Consider the following 13,617-nt stretch of genomic DNA (forward strand, 5'->3'; position numbering starts at 1 on the left):
GATCATTGCCTAAGTAATACAAATGCAAATTCTGTCTTGTCTTGGCATTAATCTTAAGTCATTCACCAATCTCACTTCTTGAACAGAACAGACATTTCAATGAAGCATCACTGTGGATAACACTGTTGAGCTGACGTAATTCAGTTTAACTTCCTCATTATTATGAGTTAAAGTAGATACACATAGATTAAAGAAAATAAGCAAAAGGAAGAGAAGTGTCTAAGAAAGACCAATTATTTTATTAAGTCTGCAGAGCCTAAATTTCTTCTGTTTCCAGGTAAGATTTTCAAAAAAGATTGATGATGTGAATAGGGAGATAAATAATAAATAAATACAGTAAAGTCTTTAATGTGTTTCAGCTGCCACTGTTGTATGCTTGAGAGTGAGATACTATCATCTGATTCACAGATAAGATTGTTTGATCATGTATGTAAAATGTAAACCTAAAATATAGAGTGTGTATGCTGACTGTGAGCAGAGCCAAAGCTGGTCATTGTTACTGTGACCATCTCAAGACGCCTGCTATTCAGGGGTCAGGTCATCTCTGACCAGCTCTAGAAATCTTGCAACTAGATGTATTCCATAAAGTATGTTCCACAGTAACTGTGCTGAACTGTGTTATAAATGTGTTTCAGTAGCATTATTAAAACATCTTGGCTTCTTCTACACTAGCCCTCAGAACGCTCTTAAAACATGATCCCATAAGTGCAGTTAAATTGCCTCTGTTATAAGTAAAATAGATTTATTGGAAAAATATATCTGTCCTTACAAAAGAGCCCTGCAATGTTTTAGAGATCTTTTTAAACTGCTCTGCCAAGATGACTCATTTTGACAAAATGTCTTTTTCCTAAGTTTGCTAATATTAACGCAGGTATTTGGGTTGCTTCATTATGTAGCTGTTGTCTCTGCTATATGTGTGTGTCTCATCAAAGAAAGAGAAAAAAGAACAAAAAAGTAGTGATTTTGTGTTCCATGATAGCTTACATGATAAAACTTCCTAGTAATATTACTGATATCTATCTATGCCATCATTTATATATCTTCCCGTGGTGTCGTGCTATAGTTCCCTCTGTTCCATATTATATATAAATGATTGGATTAAATGCATTAAAAAGTAATGGAACAGTAACCTCGGGATACATATCTTCTGTGTCAGGAGAGTACCTAATGATTAGGAAGCCTTTGCTCTCTCTTATCAGTTAATGTTTAAGAATTCCATGACAATGTCTCAACTTCAACAGTGGAGGAAAGAGTGCCTCCACCCAGAAAGCACAGACCTAAGAAGCACTGGTATTTCTCCAAGATGATGGTTTGAATTCCCTCAGGCAGAACAAGAACTTGGGCATCCCTCGTTTTATGGTGAATACTAACCACTGATCTGTTGTAATTAACATCTCATCCTCTAGCTGTATTTTGAGAGAAGGGATATTCAGCTGTGGGTTTTTTGGTTTTTCTGGGGGGCCTGGGGATTTGTTTTGTTTTGTTTTGATTTTATTTCTTTATTTTAAGTTCTTGTCATAAATTTCTTGGCTGTGTGTCACAAATGGAGAGTGAATCCATGTAACTCAGAGCAGGACATCTAAGCCTTACAGGGAGGTAGATTTTTCCTTAGTGTTTCTTGTTTGTTAATTTAGAAGACTTCGTATTTAGCACGCTAACTTTTGTGTATCCCATTCTGAGTATCTGTTTATGCTGATGCTTATTAAACAGATCATGGGTTTCTAATTTAAAGCTAAGGTTAGGCTTCTGTTATTGAGATATAAAACTTCGCATTGCAGCACTTTGTAATCTGTGTGCTTTGAGTTTAAAAGTCTTGCCTGAGGTAGCATAGATGTCTGTAATAAAGCAGAACTTTACGGATTCTAGGCTGGTGGCTGAAACACCATACCGCGTGCCGTATAGCCTATTGGTAGACAAAACTTCATTAATTAGCAGTTAAGACCACTCATATGTTGTTTTGAATGACGTTACCTCATTCTACAAATAGCTAAAAATAAACTGAGCACTAAGAACTATGGAAATCACTATTGAGTATCGTGTGTCTTTGTCACTCTGCAGCAGTCCAACTGATAAACACTGAGATCGTTTGTCATAGCACACAAATTACCACCTAGATCTAAATCACCATACAAAAGATAGCAAAAAAAGAAAATAAAAAAATAAGTCTAACCTTCTCTATGCATTGTCTTACATACTTTTATAGGTATATTTTAAAATTTCAGTGATTTGGACAATGGTTCTCATACTACTATTTGAAAACCTGTCTGAAAAGTGAGCGGGAGATAAGGGAAGAGGATAGTGGAGAGAGTGTCTATGGGACTGGTCGTAACAGCTACATGAATGGTTGAAATCAAGGATTCCCTAATACATTAGAAATAGTGAAAGGTATTGGCAAAGATACAGAATTTCTGCCAGTGATAAGGTAAACATCAGAACTGTCTGTATGATGGACCCAGGGGAGCGATGAGGACATAATGAGTAAGAGCTGTCAGAGAGCTAGAAGTAATGGATGATAATTTCAGCTACCAGTCATCTACCACCAGAATCATAAACAGTGAGATGGGGCAATAGTGAAGCATTTTGATAATTTCATACTTGCATTTAGAAGTTGTTGGATTTGGGGGTCAACTATATTCTGCCTAAGAAAATTATGTTCTCTCCAAAACAATAGTTTTGTTTTCTTTGTTTCCATCCACTTTGCCTTGCTTTTCTTCCATCTCTCTATTGGAAAAGAAGAGAAAAAGGGAAATGGGCAGCTTTTGTTTTTTAAATAATTCAATTTAGAAAATATCACTTTTTCAAAAGTGATTTATTTTTCTTTAAAAACAAGCTCTTGGAGAAAAGCTTTTATGGAAAAGTGAAAGCAGTTTTTCAGGGGAAAGGAAAGATGAGTGTCAAGGAAAGGTAGGGAAAAAATAGAGTTGTTGGAGGTATGTCTCACTCCAGAGAAACTCTTTTGTCCAAGACAAAAGGGAATTATCAGAGTCCCATTTCTTCATGGAATGTAATTGCATGAAAAGGGTACATTCACTTCAGTCTTAGCACACTGTAAACCATGAAGCTGAATATAATACAACTATACTGAAGGATCTGATCTGAGTTTGTAGCAAGTTTTCATTTGCTAGGTATTTAGCCAAGGCTTCCACACTCATGTTGCGTACTCAGAATTCTAAATTAAACACTTGTTTTCAGAATTATTTCTTAAAAATTGAGGATTTTTATAGAACTGTAATGTAGGTGGGACTTGGTAGAACTTCAGTGCTGAAAAAAAGATTTCATTTATAGTTTGAGTACTACTTTGCTTATAGGAATCTGTAACTAAAGCAATATTGTACACAGGCAAACTTAAACCAATATGAAAATGTTTAATATACTTATGTCTGGTTCTAAGTAGTATATTTTCCTTTCCTGAATTCACACAGTCTGATCTACCAGCCACAGTGTATGACCTGTATGATTCACTATCCCAACCCATTAATTGGACTCTAGATTTAAAAGTTACAGTGGCCCAAGAGCTTTAAGAAGAGCAATGCCACCATGGACTTTATCCTCCAACGTCTCAAAATACTAGCCATAATTATACACCAACTGGAGAGGGACAGGTTCTTTTTTTCAAAATATGTATAAATGTAATTTTTCTTGCATCTGAATAAGCTCTTGCTTTCCTGCTTTAATGTTAATTAAAAATATTTAATTCCTCTCCTACTCCCTCCAGGTAGAGAATATGGATTGGGACATCCAGACCGGAGGAGAAGATTCCGCCTTCCTCCTCGGTAAAGAATACATGTGTACAGGTAGCAAACTGATATGATGGGATAGTTGCCATTGAGATAATTTTTGTCAAGGAGAGCCTCTTTTTATGAACTTTACAGAATAAGTGAACCATGTGACTGTGGAGGAAATCACTCAAAGCTGAGGCTATTCAGCTTGCAATGTTAGGTCTAAGCTTGCTATGAGACCGGAATCAGTAAAACTTCAGTTAAAGGTACCAGCTGAAGCACAGTAGTATCCAAGTATAGCTACATTGTTTTGTCCGTTTGACACTGGATAGTCTGAAGTGTTTTTACAATATCATCAGATATTCCTGACTAAATTTTAAGACTTAAACAGTAAGTTTTGCATATTTTCATTATATAGCTAGTATTAAAAGAGTTTGCTCACCATGAATAATGTGGCATATCCGTGCTGAATTGTGGTTTGTGTCTTAATTGTGGATTATATCTTTATCTTAAGTGTTATACCATTGTCACTGAAACCTGTTGAAAAGTTTGAAACGTGACATCACTGGTGTAAACATCATCTGCCAGTGAAACAAAATGACCTTCCTGTAAAATGCAGCACTTCCTTACAAGAGCCAAAAATTGCTATAACTTTTGCCACTTCTAGTTGAGCAACTTTTTCTGTCTATCTCAGCTGACTGTGCGGAGTGAACCACATCACTGCTGAGGAGAGAAAGAATCTGTCATGCTTTACTTCTGTAGTAAATAATACTTATGAGAACTAAGTTTTTTCCTGTCCAGAATTCTAATTTAAACACTTATCTTCAGAATTATTTCTTAAAAAATTGATATATTTCACTTTGTGATTCAATTTCAGTGATGTACGTATTTCTTTAATTATAAAATTAATTCATTTTAAATAGAGTTAATATAAATAATACTAAAGAAATGTAAAATAACAGAGCACATGCAATTTTTAACAGCACCATAGGATTATATATTGGTAAATTGGTACCACAAAAGCCCCTCTTCAAGTCATTACTTGTGTTTTTTAAGAAACTGTTTTAGAGATTACAACTACTTTCATATGTCTTCCACTTGCATACCCACTCAGTTAAAAATAATCAGAGGTAGTTCACTTAATTACTGTCTTCAGGCAAAAATATTAGGCAGTTATGTAGAAATCCCATTTTAAATCATGAAATGTAAAAATTGTACCAGAGGAAAAAATCACATAGAAAGTGGGTGACACACTTAGAACCGTGTTTATCTCTTTGCTGATCTGCATCTCAACCTAATTGAAAATTGTCTCCCTCTATGTAATCTTCAACAATTTCATGCTTTTCTTAGGTTTCTAGCAACCTTTGAATTGGGTTGGCTCAAGTGGATGTTTATGGAGCTGGTGGGTTTTCATCTGTTTATGTGCTTTGGAATCACAGTATCTTTAGTTTTGTACTTCAGCATTTTCAGTACATGAAGTTACATAATAACCTCTCTTCTTCTCATACGGGAGGTATATGATGAAAGAAAAATGAAAGCCTGATGTGCTGTTCCTCTCAAAAAAGCCTGAGCAGCAGAAAAAGAGGATATCCAAAGAGAGGGGCAAAATGTTAAGAGCAAGTTTTGAAATCTGATACAGTTTGCAGGTTTTCGTAAGATCGTCTTTAGTTATTGAGGAGGATGACTATTCCAAACAGCAAAGTCCGTGGTGTTGCACACGGACAAAACTTTGTATTTACACAGAGAACTGTGGCCTTAATGTTTATCATGTTGGAAAATCCACTCTTTCGGGTTATATTTCTTTTTTGTTTTGAATAATATTGATTAGTATCTTGTTAGTGTAGTTCTCATAATCATCAGTCTAGATTTTACTGTATCTCAGTCTTAGGCTTCTTATTTTATTACTGCCAGGATTATTTATTTTTATAAGCATTTGAAAATTAAATTTATATCTGAAAACTATCTCATGACCCATACTAACAGAGAGTAGTAGACGGTATAAAACTTAATGCTTGCATTAAGATTTGCAAAACTTAAGGCTCAAAACATAAGTGCTAATCCGGATAATTAATACATAAATCACTGTACCCAGAATGCATCATTATGGTAGTTTAATCACCTGCATAATACAGATCACAAAATCTTAACATGCAACAGGCCGTAACTTCTAAAATTGTTTCAGTGTTGATGTTCATGTGTCTTATTTGGCTCCTCACAACTGTTTGTCTTTTAGATCACCCAGGTGACCCTACTCATTACTGGAAGTGGATGAAAATGGATAAGAGAACAAGATACATTTTTATGAAATGCTGTATGCTGAAGATCATAAAAATTTCATCAGTATTTCAAAAATGGTGGTGGGAAATCAGAAATTTATCATGCCTCATTTTCAGTTCCATTTTATTTTGTATACTTTTTTTCCTGGCCTATAGCTTAGAGAAGTAAATTATGGAATGTTGTGAAACAATTATTATATAATTTAGGTTCCAGATAGTATTTTTTGGAGCACTTTACAAAAACCTTGTTGACACAGTTATGAAAAATGATCATTAAAAAATTATGTCTAAAAAGTAGAGGCTAGTCCTAGGTGTTGAAGAAGGCTGCAAAAATTTAATTAATTTATCTGGTTCTGTTGTGAAAACTATTATGTCTCTTCTGTTAAACCTTTATGCTATACGAGGCTGAAAGTGCCCAGTCTCGGACAAAAAAGGGTACTTCTAAAGTGTTTACAGTCATATCCCGGTTAAAAAACAATACTTTTCTGTCATGTGGCTTACTTTCATAGTTGCTCAGTCTCAGAGAATGAGAAAAGGGTAGCTAAAACATTCCAAAAAGTTATAAAATGAGTTTCTATGTACAAAACTGCTACAGCTTTAATGTCCTATATTTTGGGGCCTTTCAGAGCTGAGTCAAATGCATAGTCCTCTTCTGGAATACCTAGAATTCTCCTCCATATGTAGTCAGTCATTTATGAAACATGTAAGGTTTATGCCAGACCTTACATCTGTCTTTAGCCTCAAAGTAAAGGTGTCAGTGTAAGCCTCTGGCCAGTGTAATTTTGGAGGAAATTCTAAATCAAGGGGAAACTAACAGACATTTTGAATGCATTCTTTTTTTTTTTTCTTAAGTGGCAGTTGTTTGAAGCACACAGGGTAAAATTTTTTCCCTGTTGACATCATTGGTGCATCTTTTCAGATATTAGTGGCACCACGATTTCACTCCATACTGATAAGGTAGTCCCAAGAGATTTAAGTAAATGGACTTTAAGTAAATTTACTTTAAGTAAATGGACAGGTAGGGCAATTGGGTATCATCTCCATGTTAATTTTCCCTGGTCTATTATTCATCCCACAGACTTTATTACTACTTTGGAGATATGTGTATTTTTAGAATAGTACATAAGTTACACTTGAAATTAAATGTCTTTAGAAGTGTTTAGCATGAGGAAAAAGCATTATTTTTATATTCCAAAGAGAAAATTTAGCTCTAATTTTGAAACCTGTTTTCAGAAGCAGTAGTATAGCTAGTGTACAACTTACACATATCTTTATGGTACAATGATTACTGATTTTAGTCCGTTATTGTTCAGTTAGTGTTGTTTCTTAGGCCTTGCGCAGGTAACTCCTTTCAGTCAACTGTCAGTGGAACTTAGTTCCTGTTTAGTATACATGTTATGTCAAAGTGAATAGTATTGTCAGACATACATAACTCAATACTATAATTTCCTCGCATGTATTTTTCTGTTTGTAACCCAATAAATATATTCTTTCATAATCTGGATATAGCAACAGTCCAGCTAAACAAATAAGTTGGCAGCAGTACAGGATTTCTAGTTCTATTAAAAGTTCAAACAAACACAATTTTTACACAACACAATGTTGATTTGCGTTCCAGGGATCCTGTCATGATAGGGACATTCCTGCTTCCTTTTTCTATTGATTTGTCACTGACTGTAATTGTACTACCACTTTTTTCTTTTTTTTTTTTTCCCCAAACCTTTTGGAATAATGTGGTCCGAGTTTTATGGGAAGTTCTCTGGTTTCAGGAATCTCATGGTGTATAATAGTGTATTTGAAAAGAATGTAACTGTGTGCCAGAATTTGTTGGTAATTCCCCCTTCAAGCTTTGATATGAGAAAAAATTTCTGTTGGCCTCAATAGCGAAAGTTAAATACAGTTAGAGTGGGAGTTTTGCTGTGCTAGTTGTGGTATGTTATGAATTGTTGGTAATAATTACCCGGACTACTGAAGAATTGTTGGCTTCTTTGTGAGGTTTTTTTTCCTCCTAATGTTAGACCATAAGCAGAAGCTGCTTATTATTATTTCCAAGCCAAAAGGTTTTTTTTCCCACCAGGAGTCATAGAGTGAAAGCAGAAGCATGAAGTGGAAACACAGAGGTGCTACTTTCCTGTCTTACTGAACTTTAAATTGGTCCAAGTACCATAAAGCTTATGGACTCTAGAAGGAAATCATATACAAGAACGTGACCTTAAAGATTCCAGTCTAATAGGGTTTCCTTAATATGTGGACTATAGGGTTACTTTGAATAGGTACAGGACAGAGGGAAAACAGACGTGGATTTGAAGTGAAGGAACCTGTGTTTGTGAAAAGCATTCTTATTTCTTGTTTGGCTATATTGCTTACTGCTTACTGTCTTCTCTAGCCTGTGCACTGGGTAGCTGCCTTTCATCAAATGTTCACTGAAATTGGGGATTTATTTATCAGCTTTATTTTTTCCCCTTCTGGAAGGGGATTCAGAGAACATTCATTAACATCAATGACTTAGTCAACTGTGACTCAGCAGCAATCGTGACATGGTCGTTGTGAGAGAAAGTGACTGACAGGGAGACATCTGTCAGCTTTCCTCTTTTTATCTATTATGTATCCTTCATCTTACATGACTTTGCTCATTTGTGACACCATCACAATGGGAAGGGATGGGAATGGGAATCTGAATCTGGACTGCAGAAAGCACTGAAACACTGAGTTAATCTTATGATGCTGTGGCATTTTAAGTATCAAAACATATAGATTATGCCTGTTTTATAAAGCAGGAAACTACACTTATAATTGCTTTGCTACCTTAGCAAGCGCTGCACTGAGGTGGAGGGGAACAGCAGTGCTAAAGCTCTACAAATCTTTCTGTGCCATGCTGTCCGGGCAAAGTTATAAGGATAATCAAACACATGGTATTATTTTGCAAAGGTGGTTTTTAATTAAATGTTGGCGAAGAAAATCAAAAGTTTATGTATTTGCATTTAAACATTGACTCCCTCTTGTCAGCTAAGCTGGGAGGCGGGCTAGTATATGCTCCTTCCCTAGGAAGGTTGGTGAGAGATTCCTCTGTGATGCAAAGCCTCCTTCTTGGAGAGTATCTTTTGGTGATGTAGAAGCATGGTCAGCCCAGTAAATAAGCAGAAACCTTGGCTTGTTTCTGCTACATCGGCATATCATGCTTGAGAGTGTAGGGATACATGGCGTTTTGTGAGTCTGGTGAGGCTGCCCTCTCAGATACATTTTGATGACCTGGTAAGGTTACTCCTGAATGTAGGTCATTCAGACTTGCTGAGGTTGCTGAGGACAGGGCTCAGTGGTGTTGAGTATACAAGCTCCAGTGTTTCCTAGTGTCCCAGGTGCAGAGGTGCCTGACAGCCACATGGCTGACTGCACCCTGAATGCCCTACCCGGCTCTCCTCTGGGCCCCCAAGGGGTTTGGCTGCGTGCAGCTGGGTGACCTTGGATCCAGCTGCTGTGTGAGAAAGACCTGTGTGAGAGCGCTGTGAAAAGTCTCGTGGGAGACCTCTGCCCTGTGGCTCAAGAGCTGCATTTAAACCCAGGTCCTTGCCCTTGGTCCTTGCCTAATCTACTTTGCAGATATGCCTGTGTCTAGCCTGGCACCTTGCTGATTCTGCCCTTGCCTTGCTGATTTGACTTCCTGGTTTGACCTGGGACTTTCCTCATCACTGTAGACTTATCCAGTGATCACAGGACTGTTGTGTGAACCTGGTTACCATCATCAGACCTGCTCTGCTCTTGTTCAGGTACTGTGGGACTGCACCTTCACCAGTGAGGTCACTGCCCTACCTGCGTTGCCACGCAGCTGCTGGCTTGCCTTCCCTTGTGGAGCAGCCCACCCTTGCTGCTCCATGACCGTGGGCTTTAAGGCCCTGATAGCACAGGTGGTCAGAAAGTTTGGCTGTAACTACCATAGTATTTGGACAGTGTCAAAACAATAGGTATGGCCTGTGGGATTACTTGCTGCTGAAAACAGCTTGAAAAACTGAAAACAGCTACAACCAGCAAAGTGTCTTTGTGTATCTCTATACAATTAGGACCTTGCATTCATTGCTTTCCTAGACCTTGCAGCTGACATCCAGACCTTTCTCACCCATAATCAGGCTTCTGAGTACACTGTGTTTCAGCATCACACACCACAAATGTGAAGCTGGTTCAGAGCATGGAAGCTCATTTGTTAAAGGATATGTTCTTGCAACTGATACTCCTAGAGCTCTGCTGGCTTGTACTGGTTTTGAAGTCCTAGGTAGGACATTAGGCGTTAAGTTTAACCTACAGTGTCTCGGCTAGGATTTTCTACCTGGAAGTATGTAGTTCTCTTAGGGCTCTGTAGTTGAGGCAATACATGATGAGTTGAAGAGTTGTCTGTAAAAGACAAAAGAGGCAGCTGGCAGGATATTCTCTCTGAGTACTCGCCAACCTAAATGTGTTATTTAATCTTACTACCAAATTAAGGACTAATGTTTGTTTTCGCTTGTTCCAACTGGGAAAATATCTCTTTATTGTATTAAAAAAACCCAACCCTACAGTCTTGAATATTTGTTTGTTCATGTAAGGAATCAAAACCAAGTACTGGCCCTGATCTTGTATTGAGTGCTGTTCATTGCACGAGTAGGAGTTATGGTAGTGTACAACTGAAAACTCTCTAACATGCTTAAAATCGGAGTGCAGGTAGTAATTTCAAGTTCTGTCTCCCGTATCTCTATATACTACAAATAGGGAGGTGGACATTTAATTGGGGCCAAAGAACTGCTCTGTCTGCAGAATTTCAGTCACAGAGAGTGTTGCATTCTGCACTGGGTGTTCATATTTGATATCAAAATTGTTTCATCAATAAGCATCTCCAAAAAACTCTCCTCTCCTCACTGATTATATTTGCAGCTACTGCTCACCAGTCCTTCAGAGATGAAGGACTTGATTTGCTAATCTGATACAATCACAAACCTGAAAATTACACAGTCTAGGGAACAAGGAAGAGACATAGAATATGAGGGATGCATACAACATTTAGTATTTTTAGGCTTTTATCTTTGTGTTGGTTCCTTTTACTCTCCCACAGTTAGTCATTAGATCACATATTGAATGACCTATTATTAGTAGTGGTGACACAGATAAAAAGGGAGATATATATATAAAAAACACATATATATAAAAAACATACTCAATGTTAATATACTTAATCTAGGCATGAATTTTGATATCAAATACATTGGTATTTCAAATGTATTAATCTTCTCTTTTTCATGCCAGAAGACACAAGAAATACTAGGCATAGAAACCAATCCTGGATATAAGCCCTCTGAAAATGCTTGATAACTGAAGGCTTTTTAATAGAGAATGGTGCCCCCTGTCTCAAAGATTAGGTAGCCAAGTATGCAGCTGGCCTTTGGACTCTTAAAAAGAGCAAAACTGTACTGTAAGAGCTGTTCTGATCTCAGATGTGATTTCTAAATATGCTGTAGGTAGCTCAAGAAGTCATTGTTTAGTGAAAGCAATCATAATTTTTAGAAAAGTGATGAGAAACTTGCATGTCATTCATGGCATTTGGAAAATTTAAGTCAAGGTAACCATTCAGGAGTTAGCTTTATCAGATCCAGCTTTATTTTGGTCAAGGGTTGGTTTGTTTATTAATAGCAGAGGCCCAGCAAAGTCTGTATTTACTTTCTGAGAATACTTTATTTTTCATTTGTGATGATGATGCAGCTCATCTAAAAGGATGTAAGTGTACAATGTGTTGCCTTTTGATAATCATCTTCGCCCTCTGGTTTAATTACCCACCAGATCCTTTAGTCCTTCTGATCTACATTCTTGCTGGAGGGCTTTCAATTTGAATAAAGTTTATCCAGGTTTGAGGCATGCTGGTGATAAAGCTAGACCTCTTGTTATGTAATACGCATATGAAAGATCACTGCATTTAAATATGGTGATAAGGCTGACTCAGCATCTTAACCATCTTTCGGCAAATTGCTATACTTTTCTCTTTAACAAAGCCTTCATTTTGTAGGTGTGATTTAATTTCTACTCTACCTTCCCTATGCAGAGGGAGACTCCACAAAGGAGCAAATAGGAGAGGTTCAAAAAAATCCACTAGCGACGTTGCATTTCCAAACAAAAGAGGGAGGGCAGATATACAGTTGATGCACAGCAGCACAGAGCATTAAGAAGGTGGCTAGTGCGTCTAGACCAAGAGTTATAGGTTTTAAAACCAATTCAGAAACCTAGGGCATACTGTACTTCCTTCATGGTTGCAATACACTTGATGTATTTATATTTTTTTTATTGACTATCTGCATATCTAGGCTCATTTTGCAACTGTGTGTGACACCTCTGCAAGTCTAGACAGTGATTGTGGTTTTATGCTTTACATAAAGGTTACATTTTGAATGATTTCTTGAAGTGGTGGAACAAAAGAAGTAATTAATAACCTGCAAATTCATCCTCTTTTTATTTTGAGGAGGGAATTCTTTTACTTCTTTGCATTACTGATTACTATATTAATTCTTGGCAACAAATAGTGCTGCAAGAAACTTTTGCTCCAAGCAAGTTAAAAAATAGCATCAAAGAAAAAAATATTAAGTGCTAATAGGAGCCAGTTTGTGTGTCCTAACACTTACTTGTTGGGAGTAGGAAAGAAATCCCAAATTTGTCATTGTGCATTTGTTTACACTACCGTGTTATTGCTTAATCAATCCACCATCCCTCTCCCTGATAAACACCCCCATCTGTCTGTAGAGAGAGCCCAACCTAGCAAGGCTGAGCTTCTTATTTTAGAAATTAGGATCGGGGTGGGGAGGGGTGAAGCTTCTCTTCTGTTGCTTGTGGTCCAGAAGTGCAGTGATTCAGGGGGTTGTTAACTCACGGGGGGTTACAGCTGGTGCCAGCCCGCAGCATTTAGATTTTGAGAGGATGAGTGTCCAGCCTGCTGGAGGATAAGAGGCATTTGCCTTTCCGTGTGCTGGATATGATCTGTCCTTCGAGAGGGAATGGTTTCAACCCCACAACAGTTATACTTCTAGGTGTGTGAGGGTAGCATGTGTGAAGTTTCTGTAAGAGACTCTCTAGCATTTTTCTCCCATACAAAAAGTTCCTCACTCTTTATGACTTTAGTTAAATCCCTGAAGGGCCGGAGGGAGGGGTTTTTCCCCTGAATTCGTTGGTTTTAAATTGGGCTCACCGGAAAAGGAGATAAATCAGTTTAAAGGTAATTTTACGTAAGATTACGAGGCTATGAGGCCAGAATTGCTTGAAAAATAGAAATTAAGGGCTATGTTTTCTCTTAGATGGCTTGTGCAACTGGCTTCAGATTAACTGCACCCTTTCAGATGTGCTGGGCTGACAGTGCTGGGAAATTAGCCCAGGCCTTCTGACTTCTGGTAGCTTTCCTGACTGCTGGACTACAAACTCGCATGACAGATTGCATCCAGCACAGTAGGCTGCAGAAAGTAGTTAATGGAAAATAGACTGCTTTGATGTTCACTTCTGGTGGGCTGATCCTCTGGTTTAAAGACTAAACATCTATTGTTCTCAGTAGGAGTTTTCTTTACGAAAAACTTTCACAAAATCTGTAATTTCCCATTTTGTTTTCTGAGACTGTGGTTTGCTCT

At 37.5% G+C, this 13,617-nt stretch overlaps 1 protein-coding gene across 6 annotated transcripts in view; it reads left to right on the top strand.

Annotated features, from left to right (window-relative positions):
• FAM120B (family with sequence similarity 120 member B) overlaps positions 1-12,814 on the top strand; it is a 61,064-nt gene extending 48,250 nt beyond the window's left edge. For 2 of the 6 annotated variants that reach the window (XM_075146359.1, XM_075146362.1), the window contains 3 exons: positions 3,716-3,773; positions 5,070-5,121; positions 5,953-12,814. In XM_075146359.1, the coding sequence (XP_075002460.1) occupies positions 3,716-3,773; positions 5,070-5,121; positions 5,953-5,991 (149 nt within the window). In that variant the 3' untranslated portion in view covers positions 5,992-12,814. Of the gene's footprint in view, positions 1-3,715; positions 3,795-5,069; positions 5,122-5,952 lie in introns of those variants that run through there. The other 4 variants (XR_012673066.1, XM_075146361.1, XM_075146360.1 and 1 more) reach the window with 4 other exon arrangements.
• Positions 12,815-13,617: the final 803 nt, after the last annotated feature.

Source organism: Calonectris borealis, chromosome 3 (genome assembly GCF_964195595.1).
Source record: "Calonectris borealis chromosome 3, bCalBor7.hap1.2, whole genome shotgun sequence".
Classification (NCBI taxonomy): Eukaryota; Metazoa; Chordata; class Aves; order Procellariiformes; family Procellariidae; genus Calonectris; species Calonectris borealis.